We start from the raw sequence: 14153 nt of genomic DNA, 5'->3' as shown, positions 1-14153 counted from the left end.
GTGGTTAAAATACATAGCAGTCCCTTTGTGCTGTTTTTTAAAAAAAATAAAATAAGCTGTCAATGATGTCAGCAATTTTAAAACTTGTTTCATTTGTAAATATCAGTGCTGTTACAGCACTTTCTGTAAATCACAGCGATGTCCCCCTTCAAAGGCAGGATTAAGGCACTCCTCAGGCATGTTATTTATAGGAATCAGATATTTTTAATATTACACTGTAAACTTTAGGAAAAGCAGTGCTTCTGGACAAATGTTTTTTTTTTTTTTTTTGCATTGGTAGATGATTCCCTAGGGCTGGAAGGCAAAATATTGACACCCTGCTTATTTTCCCAGAAAAATAACATTTTTAATTTGAAAGATTTGGCTACCACCTTTTTCAATAGAGTTCAGGTTTTTAGTCTTTGAAGTTCCCCAAATCCTGCTTGAACAAAACCCAGAGGCAGTTTGACTCATCACTAATTAAGATGATTACTAGATTATCTGTTTATTAAGGCTCCATTCACACTACCGCGACTTGTCAGGCGACTTGTCAGCCTGACAAGTCGCGGTCCCTCGTGGTTTATTGACTGGTACAGGACCCGTTCTAATAGGAGCGACACAAGTCGCTCCGACTTAGAAAAAGGGTCCTGTACTACTTCGGGGCGACCTCGGAGCGACTTGCATAGACATTTATTATATGAAGTCCGTGCAAGTCGTGCCAAAGTCGCGGTGCACGGGACTTCACAGGTCACCCCCGAAGTTGTGCAGAAGTCATGCCGCTTCAGTGTGAATGCGGGCTTAGGGCTTTCACTTGGTGGTAAGAAGAGCTTGCCACACCCCCTTTCCAATATGTCTGCCTACATATTAAAACAATATAAATGTAAAATACACATCTAAAAAGAATGTCATGTTTACAACAGTATAATATACAGCATTATATTTATTAGACAGTTTGCATTTTCTTACTTGGCAGGCTTGTAGTTTCATATCTACGATTAGTTTCACCAGGTCATTCTATATAGAAACAAAAATTGAATATGATACTGTTCATATATACATACATACAAATACATACATGTAGCACCCTACAAGGTAGGTGCTAGGCAAAAGTATAGTGGGCCTTGGCTGCCTAACAGCAGGGCCATAATTTTCAGCTGGCTGTCATGTCTCCCAGGTGTTGCTATTTGAGAATGGGGAGTCTCCCCACTGGCTCCATGAGAGGGTTATCATTGGGCAGTGGAGGAAACCCAATAAGTGGCACATTTAGGCTTGTATCTACCCCAGAAAGGCAGATTCTGCCACACAGGATTTTGGGAGTGGGTATAAGTTTGAGGGGAGCGCATGACGCAGCATCTTTGGTGGGAAGTAGAGTCCCAGGAGGGAGAGTACGGCTGTCTCTCCTCCTGTCAGAAGGATAGGGTGTCCCAGGCGCCTTGCCTGAGGGGACAAAGAGCTGGACTGAGTGGAGCTGCACAGAGAATCCGGTGTGCCGAGGACCAGTGGAGTAGAGGGGGTCCAGTTTCAGGAAAGCTTTCCAAGTTCGTGAGTACTGTAAACTGCCCCTGGGGGTCTGCCTAACAAGAGGGGACCATTCCGGTGAGGGTTCCAGGGATCCAGGAGCTAGCTAGCTGTAAAAAGGGGGCCCTGAAGTGTCAGAGGGGGTGCCTAGTGAGAGGACCCTGAAGTGTCAGAGGGGGTGCCTAGTGAGAGGACCCTGAAGTGTCAGAGGGGGTGCATAGTGAGAGGACCCTGAAGTGTAAGAGGGGGTGCCTAGTGAGAGGACCCTGAAGTGTCAGAGGGGGTGCCTAGTGAGAGGACCCTGAAGTGTAAGAGGGGGTGCCTAGTGAGAGGACCCTGAAGTGTCAGAGGGGGTGCCTAGTGAGAGGACCCTGAAGTGTAAGAGGGGGTGCCTAGTGAGAGGACCATAAAGTGTCAGAGGGGGTGCCTAGTGAGAGAACCCTGAAGTGTAAAGGGGGTGCCAGCGGTTGGGCCCTGAAGAGTTAATATGTACAGCGTGCAGTGTACAGTGTTGAGAGTTGCAGCAGCACAAGCAGTTACAAGGAGCTACCTCAGTCAGTGAAGGGCTGGAGGGAATTGTTCAAAGCTAAACAGAGTGTCAAGAGTCAAGTCTTACTACAGTCAAGGATCTTTTGAGTTAACCAGAGTGTTAAAAGCAAAGTTCTAGTACAGTTCAGCAAGACAGCAGTTTTCAAGCGGCAGCAAGCGTTGGTCGGCATTCCAGCTGGCATCAAGACAGCGCTAACAGGCAATTTTCTACAGAGTGTCCCCATTTTACCTAGTTGAGCCAGAGGTGTATCCCACTCATTCCCTCCTCCCATCCCAATTATAAAATAAACAAAACAAGCCAAAGATGCCGGACTGGTCATTGTCTCAAATCTCACACTTGGGTATTCAGCTTAAACGGGCTGAAGGTGTCACCGGTAACAATGGCAGACCCATATCAGGCTCAATGCCTGGAAATTCTGCTACATATTTAAATATATATATATATATATATATATATATAAATATATATAAAACCTGAGTAAATACAAAATTCAGTATTTAAAGGATGATTTAACCACTTGCTGACCGCCCCATGCAGATATATTGTGGCAGGGCAGCTCGGCTGTGTAAAATCATGTAGATCTACGTGATTTAGTGCACGCGGTCTGGAGCCATGCTCCCGCTGTGTTTAGCACAGTTAGGCATACATTAACCCCTTTGATCGTCCCCAGTGTTAACCCCTTCCTCACCTGTGTCATTTATACAGTAATAGTGCATATTATTTAGCACTGATTACAGTATTGATGTCGCTGGTCCCCAAAAAGTGTCAAAAATTTCAGTTAGGGGTCCTATCTGTCCACTGCAATGTCTAAGTCCCGCTAAAAATCACTGATCGCCGCCATTACTAATAAAAACAAAAACATAAAAAAATAAATTCCAAAAATCTATCCCGTAGATTGTAAATGCTATAACTTTTGGGCAAACCAATTAAAATACGCTTTTTGGGATTTTTTTTTTGCCAAAAATATGTAGCAGAATACAAATTGGCCTAAACTGATAAAAAAAAAAAAAAAAAGAAATGATTTTTTACATTTTTTTATTGGGAACATTTTTTAGCAGAGAGTGAAAAATATTATTTCCTGGCAGTCTCCATGGCAGCCTACGTGTGGGTTAACCCCGCCTCCTCTCCAATGGTATAGGACCCCCCTCTATAAATTTCAGCTTGCAGGCACAGCCAGTGTTCCTTTTTTGTCCTCCTCCAAGGACCAACTATTTGGATTATTTCCTGTTGGAATTTGGTCGGCTTACCTCAGAATGAAAAGTCGGTTTCTATGTCCAGGGCCCAGCCACGGGCGGGTGAGTGACATTTCAAAATCCCCTTTGGCTGATAACTGTGCGGTGCTTCGGATGGCCGACGGATATCCTGACAGGGTCTGAAGATTCGTTTCCTCCATGGCAGTGTTTTTGTTATGTTTGTTTGTCTCCAAACTATCTTTCTTCGCTATCCCTGGTGGCCCAATGGCGGCTGGAACGCTCCATGCGTTCCAGCCATCTCCTTCCTGCTTCCCCTCCGCTCAGTCCGGCGGACGCATGCGCTGTGTGGTAATGGAGCTCCGCTCGCTGCCTGCGCATGCGCACTTCGCCGCGATCGGAAGCGAGGCCTGGTCCGCACATGCGCACTTGCGATCACGGCCGGCCATCGCTGACGTCATCCTGGCGCGAAAATTTAAATGCCTGTCAGCTCCAGAGCATTTGGGAATGCACTGTGGGCATAGCGACGTCTTCCCGGTACCTTGTCCGTTTGTTTACCAGGTATGTGGGGACCGGATGCTGCATACCTTTTTGTGGTATGCAGGGGGGGGGGGGAGAGCGGTTGGATGCATATTAGGACAACACCTGAATGTTCCTTATTGCTTTGTAGTGATCCCTGTATGCTCTACTTCCTAGTGAGTTTGTGGTTTTGCCTGAAACATGGATCCTGCTTCACCGCCCTCTTGTGGCCAGCCCTCTCACAACAGGTGAGTGCTGGTACATTTAGAGGGATATGAAGGGAGGGATGCTGGCTCATGATTCATGGCTAAATCCTGTGTCTCCCTGGATTTCTCTTTCTCCCAGCTCCTCCAGGTCTGGTCAAGAAAGAGACCCTGTCAGGCCACGAAGAGAATCATCTTCAAGGTCAAGACGCCGTGAGTCTCCATCAGGGAGCAGACATGAGAGGAGACGCTCACATTCCTCCTCCAGACACCGCACACACCGCCACAGTAGCCATACGGCCCAGAGAGCCTGTTGCGGTTGTGGGGCGAATGTCCCGGAGGACAAGTCCCTTTGCGAGCCCTGTTTCGCTCGTGCAGCTGGTGAAAGAGAGTCTGAAGATCAGAGATTGGAATCCCTGGTGAAACGGATTGTCCAACAATCCATGAAAGAGTGGAATGCTAGTCCCACACCTGGATCTGCTACTCCCAGCTCTCCTGCTGATGCTCCTGAAGAGCAAGGTCCCTCTCAGCCAAGCTTCACTTCCGGGAAATCCTCAGAGAGCGATTCGGAAGAAGAGGAAGGTGCAGTTGGGGGTTTTGATTTTGCCCTTGTTGCACCTCTCATAAGAGCAGTCAAAGAGGCTCTGAAATGGGAAGATCCCAGTACCCCACAAGTAAAACAGAGAAGGTTTTTCAAACATTTGGGGAAAGAGCGGCTAAACTTTCCGCTCCTGTCAGAATTGAAGGATGTCATCCTAGAAGAGTGGAGTAAAGGGGACAGCAAGACCTCCTTATCCTCCAAACTGTCTAAGTTGTATCCTTTTAGATCGGAAGAAGTCAGTCACCTGGAATCAGCTCCTCTGGTTGATGCTGCAGTTTCCAGACTGGCAAAACACGTTACACTCCCGCTGGATAATGCGGTGTCCTTTAAAGACCCTCTGGATAGGAAGATGGACTTGGATTTAAAAAGAATTTATGTCACAGCCGGTGCAGCTTGTAAACCTGTGCTAGCACTAGCAGCCATGTCTAAGGCCATGGAAACCTGGGTTTCTGATGTTGAACTAAAATTAAGAAGTGTGTCTGAAGATGCAGTAGAGAACTCTCCTGTTCAGGAACTGAAGTTAGCTTCTGTGTTTCTTGGAGAAGCATCCATTGATGTGTTACGTCTCTTATCCAGATCCATGTTGGCTTCTGTCACAGCCAAACGGGCCCTGTGGTTGCGTCCCTGGCTGGCAGACCCAGCCTCTAAACAGGCTTGGTGCAAAATCCCTTTTGAAGGTTCCTCTTTATTTGGAAACAAATTGGATAATGCAATTATTAAAGTGACGGGTGGAAAGTCAGGTCTCCTTCCCCAAGATAGGCGCCTCTTTGGCCCTAAGAAGCAGCAACCAAGAAAGCAGTTTGCAGAGCGATCAAAGGATGCCCGCTCATATAGGCCTGGGCGAGATTACAGGAGAAATTGGAAGAGCAGCCAAGCATCCTCTCGTAAGCCGGTCAGAGGCTCAGCACCTTCCGGTCAAGAAACCTCAAAGTCCTTTTGAGATTGGGCCCGTTCAGACATGCCAGGTGGGGGCACGCCTGCTCCGCTTTCAGCGTGTCTGGGCGGCCTCAATCCCAGACTTCTGGACCATCAGGACAGTGTCCACAGGACACACATGGACTTTCTCAACAGATCCCGTGTCCAGATTTATTCCCACTCGCTTGCCTTCTCAGGACGAGAAAAGAAATGTTTTGCTCGACTATGTAAGCACTTTGGTAGCTCAGGGCGCAATAATTCCGGTGCCCGTGCAGGAAAGATTCCAAGGCGTATATTCGCCCCTCTTTCTAGTACAGAAGAAGAATGGATCCTGGCGCCCTGTGATAGATCTCACCTATCTCAACAGGTTCATCAAGAACGAAAAGTTCAAAATGGAAACCTTATCTACTATCCAGAAAGCAGTACTTCCAGGAGACTGGCTAGTGTCAATAGATCTCAAAGACGCGTATTTCCATGTGCCTATAGCAGTAAACTTCCACAAGTACCTTCGTTTCGCGGTAGAACATCAACACTTCCAGTTCATCTGCCTTCCTTTTGGCCTGTCCACATCCCCAAGGGTGTTTTCCAAGGTCCTTCTAGCTGTGGTGGCTCTAATCAGAACAAAGGGTGTACGTCTACATCACTACTTGGACGATCTTCTACTGTTGTCACAAGACCGGGATCAACTTTTGTTCCACAGGGACCTGGTCACTACAACTCTCATGGAGTTCGGGTGGTTGTTGAATCTTCAAAAAAGTCATCTGGAGCCCTCTCAACATCTGGTCTATCTAGGGGCTCAATTCAACACCGTTCAGAATACACTTTCTCTGCCTCTAGAGAAAATCCCGGTGGCTCGGGAGAGGATCCTTCCAGCCCTCTCATCCTCTTTTCTGACGGCATCCCAGTGTCTCAAGATCATCGGCACAATGGTCTCGACGGCCCCTATGGTCAAGTGGGCACTGTGGCGAATGCGGCCCTTTCAGAGGGGCTTCCTTCGCCAGTGGAATCCGGAAGATCACGATCAGCGTATCTTTATTTCCCACAGCATGAGGAGCAGCTTATTATGGTGGCTCCAACGCAAGAACCTGCTCAATTGCCATTCTCTAGTCCCCATCACATGGGTCATCATTACAACCGACGCCAGCAACTCTGGCTGGGGAGCCCATTGCATGACAGAGGTGGCTCAAGGGAAATGGCCTCCGCAAGCCCACTCCCTGGTTTCCAACGTCCTGGAGCTTCGTGCGGCCTTTCTAGCTCTTCAAGCTTTCCATCATCTAATAGAAGGCAAATCCGTACTTCTTCGAATGGACAACACCACGGCAGTGGCTTATGTGAAAAGACAGGGCGGTACCAGGAGTCTCTCCCTTCTTCAGGAAGTAGACCCAATCATGACATGGGCCCAAGCCCATCTGTCCAACATCTCGGCGGCCTACATTCCAGGGCCACAGAATGTTCAGGCAGATTTCCTTTCCAGAGTTCAGTTGAATCACGAGTGGTCTCTCCACATAGACTCATTCAAGTGGATTCTGTCCCTAGGGGTCTCACCAGAAGTAGACCTGTTTGCATCTCCATGCAACCACAAGCTAGTCCGGTACTTCACACGCAGCAAGTGTCACCAAGCATGCGGAACGGATGCTCTGACCGACGGGGGAAAAGCATATGCCCTGCTGAATTCCCATCTATTTCCCATCATCCTCAGATTTCTTCAGAGACTCCAAGCAGAAGATGTGGAGATCGTCATGGTAGCCCCTCACTGGCCGAACAGGCCCTGGTTCCCACTTCTCCTGCAACTCAGCTATCGGAGCCCGATTCCCCTGCCCATCAAACCAGACCTTCTCTCGCAGGGAACAACATTACACCCCTGCCCCGCCTTGCTCAGGTTAACGGTCTGGTTCTTGAGAGGGAGAGGTTGGAGTCACTCGGATGCCCTCCTGGGGCAATCCCTACTTTAATGAACTCCAGGAGACCTAGCACGAACAGAGTTTACTGTAGAGTCTGGTCTAGATTCTTGGAATTCACGTACCCGGAGGGAAATCCTTCCCTGAATTTCGGAGTTCAAGAAGTCCTGAAGTTCCTTCAAGCAGGTCTGGATAAGTCCCTATCAGTTGGGACTCTCAGGGTGCAAATATCAGCCTTATCGGTGTTCTCAGGGTTCTCCTGGGCCAAGCATATACTCATACAACAATTCTTCAAAGGTGCGGTCAGACTCAGACCTCAGAGGAAGCCAAGGTTCCCAAAATGGGACCTTCCCCTTGTCCTTAACGTCCTTTCAAGATCTAGTTTGTCGGACTCCATTAGAGATCTTACCATTAAAACAGCCTTTTTAGTAGCAATCACTTCAGCTAAAAGAGTTTCTGAGATCAGTTCTCTTGGTCATAAAGAACCTTTTCTCACGTTCTTCCCGGACCGAGTAGTCCTAATTCCGATGCTCAATTCCAATCCGAAGGTATCATCGGTTTTTCATGAGAACCAGGAGATTGTACTTCCTACCTTTCGTTCTTCAGAGGATAATAAACCTCATCCCTTGGATGTAGGGAAAACTGTTATGGAATATCTCCAGTCAACGTCTTCTCTCAGACAATCGGATAATCTCTTCGTCCTTTTCTCAGGCAAGAATAGAGGGAAACGGGCCTCGTCAAGGTCCATTGCGGCCTGGATTGTGTCTGCCATTCAGCGAGCTTACTGTGTAGAGGGTTTGGCTCCTCCGGAGGCGGTGACAGCCCACTCGACGAGAAGCATCTCAACGTCCTGGGCGGCTTCACATCATGTTGCACCAGAAGTAGTCTGCAGAGCAGCTTCCTGGTCTTCTGTAAATACGTTTATGACACATTATTGTGTGGAGCCAGCCTCCTTATCTTCCGTTAATTTTGGCTTGACTGTTTTGTCTGCTAATAATTTGAAGTAAAATTTGATTTGAAACATTCCCACCCGTGTGGTTTGGGCTAGTTATTTCCCACACGTAGGCTGCCATGGAGACTGCCAGGAAAACGGAAAATTCCTATCATACTTACCGTAATTTTCCTTTCCTGGTGGTCTCCATGGCAGCCGGAGTTCCTACCCTCTGGTCTTGGATTCGGCTAAGATATGGAACACTGGCTGTGCCTGCAAGCTGAAATTTATAGAGGGGGGTCCTATACCATTGGAGAGGAGGCGGGGTTAACCCACACGTAGGCTGCCATGGAGACCACCAGGAAAGGAAAATTACAGTAAGTATTATAGGAATTTTCCGTTTTTTTTCAAAATTGTCGCTCTTTTTTTTGTTTATAGCGCAAAATCTAAAAACCACAGAGGTGATTAAATACCACCACAAGAAAGCTCTATTTGTGGGACAAAAAGGACATCAATTGTATTTTAGTACAGTGTTGCACGACCGCGCAATTTTTTGTTAAGTACCGCAGTGCCGAATTGCAAAAAATGGCCTGGTCATTAGGGGGTAAAACATTCCGGAGTCTGTTCAAACTTGCCTGGCCATATGTGAAAAGTATTTGCCCCGAAGTCTAATAACTGGTTGTGCCACCCTTAGCAGCAAGGTCATGCCACAGCGTTTCAATCGGATTTAAGTCCGGACTTTGACTAAGCCACTCCAAAACCCTAATTATTTTCTTTTGAGTCATTCAGAGGTGGACTTGATGTGATTTTGAAACATTGTCCTGCTTCATAACTCAAGTGCGCTTGAGCTTGAGGTCTGATGGCCGGACATTTTCCTTCAGGATTTTCTTGTAGAGCACAGAATTCATGGTTCAATCAACTATGGTAAGTCATCCAGGTCCTGAAGCTGCAAAGCAGCCCTAGACCATCATATTACAACCACCATGTTTGACTATTGGTATGATGTTATTTTTCTGAAATGCTGTGTTTGTTTTACGACAGATGTGACAGGATGCACACCTTACAAAAACTTCAACTTTTGTCTCATAGGTTCACGAAATATTTGCCCAAAGGTCTTGGGGATAATGAAGAAGTTTTTTTTTTTTTTTTGCAAATGTGAGACAAACCTTTGTGTTCATTTTGGTCAGCAGTGGCTTTAGCCTTGGAACTCTCCCATATGCCATTTTTGCCAAGTCTCTTTCTTATTGTTCAATCATGAACACTGACTTTAACTGAGGCAGGTAAGGCCTGTAGTTCTTTAGATGTTGCTCTGGGTTTCCAGACAGTTGAATGTCAGTTACTTTGTTTCTCATCTGTTCTTGTATGTTGTGTTTTAGCATGCTTCACTTTGTCAGACAGCTTCTATTTGAGTGATATCTTGATTCAACAGGTCTGGCTGTAATCAGGCCTGGGAGTGGCAAGTGAAATGTATCTCAGTTTTCCAAAGAAATGTGGTTAATCACAGTTTATTCATGATTTAGTAAGGGATTGGCGATTACTTTTTCACATAGGGCCAGGCAGGTTTGGACAGCTTTTTTTCCCTTAATAACTGAAATCATAATTTAAAAACTGCATTCTGTATTTACGCTGGTTATCTTTGTGTAGTTGTAAAATTTGTTTGAAGATCTGAATCATTAAAGTGTGACAAATGCGCAAAAAAATAAATAAATAAATAAATCAGGAAGGGGAGAAATTTGTTTTTGCAGCACTGTGTGTATGTATATATATATATATATATATATATATATATATATATATATATATATATATATATATATATATACAGTACAGACCAAAAGTCTGGACACACCTTCTCATTCAAAGAGTTTTCTTTATTTTCATGACTATGAAAATTGTAGAGTCACACTTCAAGAGGTAGTTACCTGAAATGGTCTTCCAACAGTCTTGAAGGAGTTCCCAGAGATGCTTAGCACTTGTTGGCCCTTTTGCCTTCACTCTGCGGTCCAGCTCACCCCAAACCATCTCGATTGGGTTAAGGGCCGGTGACTGTGGAGGCCAGGTCATCTGGTGCAGCACCCCATCACTCTCCTTCTTGGTCAAATAGCCCTTACACAGCCTGGAGGTGTGTTTGGGGTCATTGTCCTGTTAAAAAATAAATGATGGTCCAACTAAACGCAAACCGGATGGAATAGCATGCAGCTGCAAGATGCTGTGGTAGCCATGCTGGTTCAGTATGCCTTCAATTTTGAATAAATCCCCAACAGTGTCACCAGCAAAGCACCTCCACACCATCACACCTCCTCCTCCATGCTTCACAGTGAGAACTAGGCATGTAGAGTCCATCTGTTCACCTTTTCTGCTTTGCACAAAGACACGGTGGTTGGAACCAAAGATCTCAAATTTGGAATCATCAAACCAAAGCACAGATTTCCACTGGTCTAATGTCCATTCCTTGTGTTCTTTAGCCCAAACAAGTCTCTTCTGCTTGTTGCCTTTTTTTTAGTAGTGGTTTCCTGGCAGATATTTTACCATGAAGGCCTGATTCACACAGTCTCCTCTTAACAGTTGTTCTAGAGATGTGTCTGCTGCTAGAACTCCATGTGCCATTTACCTGGTTTCTAATCTGAGCTGCTGTTAACCTGCCATTTCTGAGGCTGGTGACTCGGATGAACTTATCCTCCGCAGCAGAGGTGACTCTTGGTCTTCCTTTCCTGGGGCGGTCCGCATGTGAGCCAGTTTCTTTGTAGCGCTTGATGGTTTTTGTGACTGCACTTGGGGACACTTTCAAAGTTTTCCCAATTTTTCGGACTGACTGACCTTCATTTCTTAAAGTAATGATGGCCACTCGTTTTCTGCTATCAGCTGTATATCCACCTGACTTCTGCACAACACAACTGATGGTCCCAACCCCATTTATAAGGCAAGAAATCACACTTATTAAACCTGACAGGGCACACCTGTGAAGTGAAAACTCTTTCAGGTGACTACCTCTTGAAGGGTGACTCTACAATTTTCATAGTCATGAAAATAAAGAAAACTCTTTGAATGAGAAGGTGTGTCCAAACTTTTGGTCTGTACTATATATATATATATATATATATATATATATATATATATATATATATATATATATAATGTGTATTTCTGTACAGTATATGTAGATTATATACAAAGATAAAGTGTTAAAGTCGCAGTGCATGGGCGACTTCATTAGTCGCCCCCAAAGTCAGGGCGACTTAGAGTCGGATCAGTGTGAACCGACACTAAAGGGTGTAGGGGAGCACGTGAAAATATAAGTAATAGGTTGCAGTTTTTTTGTACAAGACACTTGTAAGGAGGGACTGAACAAATATGTTTTGGACATTTATTCAGCATGGATTGAGAATGTCCAAAGCAATGAACCCTACCTATAAATTATTTTGTAGGCGCTGATGTGCTTTAAGGAATATGTTGGTGGCATTCTTACATCTTATAGTATTTCTGTAATAAAAACATCCAGAAACATTCCAAAAGTAATTGAAAGATTTTTTCATATTAGCTAGTGTTATGTGTAGTTTGTCTATATACTCAGCTGCCATGTGGCAGTTGACATTTGAGTTAATGGATACAACACAACCAGCAGTTGTATTGCTGTGTAAAGTGAAATTGACTGATGCATGAGGTGGGGTACAAGATGATGGTCAGTATGAAAGTGGCCACAGCCAGTGGGTGTCCACAGATTTGATAATAGGAAGAGATTCTGAATTATTGCATGGGTCCCAGGATTGAGACCCTTCCTGGTCCTCCTGCCCTCACTTACTAACACAATGCAGAGACCTTGTAAACAGTCCAGACCTCAGGTACAAAAACATATCTTCTACACTCTTTCTCATGAACACACTATTATCTGATCAATTATCAATTTCAATTGAGCACACTGCACACACTCAAATAGCAGTTGCACCTGCCTGTAAATGACCATTCGTTAGGAAAGGAGCACACTTTTTAATTGTACACACTCACCTAACAATGATCATTTCATCTTGTGAAAGTAATACAATCCAGATGTAGACAGTCACAACATGACTGCCTGACATTATGAGCGTAACCTGCCAACTTTCAGGCATGAAAAATACGCAATTATTATTATAATTATGGTAGCTATTTTGTCAGAGTCTGCACCCAAGGGGAACATAGCACATTCTAATTGAGTGACAAAGAACAGGTCTATTTCTTACATAACATATCTGAATGAAATTAAAACAGCCTCTGTGTATGTATTGTAATGTAATACTTACTGCCAGGAGTGCAGGTAAACAGTCAAGGGAAAGAGCAGGTTCTATCTAAAAAAAAAAGTGATATTTTGTTAGACTGATTACGGCCTTTAAATACATGCCCTGCATGCTTACCCCCTTAATTATTTTATTATGGGCTGATACATTTGCAACAGACTCCAGATCTATTATCTCTACATATATCAACTAACTAGGTAAGGACTTTCATAAATGTGACTAAAGGCCCGTACACACGTACCGATCGTCGGCATACAAACGTCGGTGGACGAAGGATCTGCCGATTGTACGCGTGTTAGTATGGTGCCTCCGACAGATGTCTGCGCACAATCCGCGGACAAAAGTCTTTCTTGCAAACATGAAAATTTTTGTATGCCGACACCAGAACGGACGATTGTTCGCCTGTCAGTACAGAATTCGGCCGACAGACCGCAGATTTGCAAGACTGGGCATGCTCAGAAAATAGAAAACACAGGGAAAGTTAACCATTACATGACATCACTTCTGCAGTCGGCGGACAAAATTCTTGTGCTGTCCTTGTGCTGTCTTTGCACTTTTCAGCAGACACCGACATCCCGGGGAGAAAAGAGGAACATTTGTATGCCGACCATCGGTACGTGTGTACGGGGCTTCAGGCTCCATGCACACTAGCATTTTTTTAAGCTCCTAGAAGTTAAATAGTGTTGTCCTATGTGTCCATGCACACTACTTTAGGCTATTCACATTTTTTGAGCTTCAGCATCTAGGAGGAGAAAAAAAACTGTTTTGTAGAAAGATGTGCTGTATTGTGAGAGAAAATTGTGTCTGCTTTACAGTGATCAGTGCAAGTGTGCTTTCAAGTGATGGTCAAGAAAGCAGTGACCCGGGATGCGGGGATTAGCACGTCAGGGGTTGTGTCTGTACATCTACTGTGAAAGAAAATGTCTGCCATGCAGCCGGTTACAGCGGGACAGTTTCTAACAACAGTAAGAGCCCATTCACACTAGCGCGACCTCTAAGTCGCCTCATAAAGGGGCGACTTCTAGCGAGACTTTTAGTGCGACTTCAGCGCGACTTAGCGTGACTTCAGCTCGACTTCAGCGCGACTTCAGCACGACTTGTGAATTTTTTTTTTACGCGACTTGTATGATAGACGACTTTGAACGACTTTGTATTTGGTCAATCAGAATATGAAAAAAGTGTCCCTGTGAAGTTTCATCTCTGTAGCATGTCCAGAACCAGAAAAAAAAGAGCATTTTTCTTATAATTTTTATTAGAACTGGAATATGACTCCTCTCCACCTGGCCGTATTTCTTGCAGGCATTTATCGGGCATTTTTGGAGGCAAGCATGACTTTTTTTGGATTTAGTGTCTGGGGGGTCCAAATAGTGTCCCTTTGAAGTTTCATCTCTGTAGCATGTCCAGAACCAGAAAAAAAAAAAACATTTTTCTTATAATTTTTATAAGAACAGGAATACGGCTCCTCTCCACCCGGCATTTTTTCTTGAAGGCATTTATCGGGCATTTTTGGAGGCAGGCATGACTCTTTTTGGATTCAGTGTCTGGGGGGTCTAAAAAGTGTCCCTGTGAAGTTTTATC

The 14153-nt window shown here is 45.0% G+C and overlaps 1 protein-coding gene across 1 annotated transcript in view; it reads right to left on the bottom strand.

Annotated features, from left to right (window-relative positions):
- The window catches only part of LOC309552635 (uncharacterized protein), a gene marked incomplete at its 3' end in the record, with an annotated part of 111464 nt that overhangs the window by 63861 nt on the left and 33450 nt on the right, over nt 1-14153 (bottom strand). The window contains exons 8-9 of the mRNA XM_082253575.1: nt 12582-12626; nt 946-993 (exon numbers count right to left, since the gene is read on the bottom strand). Coding sequence (XP_082109701.1) covers nt 946-993; nt 12582-12626 — 93 coding nt within the window. The remainder of the gene's footprint in view (nt 1-945; nt 994-12581; nt 12627-14153) is intronic.

This window comes from Pelophylax lessonae, assembly GCF_965119305.1.
Source record: "Pelophylax lessonae genome assembly, chromosome: 4".
In the NCBI taxonomy this organism is placed as follows: domain Eukaryota; kingdom Metazoa; phylum Chordata; class Amphibia; order Anura; family Ranidae; genus Pelophylax; species Pelophylax lessonae.
Note: the sequence above shows the minus strand (reverse complement) of the source record. Positions and strands in the feature narration are given on the sequence as shown.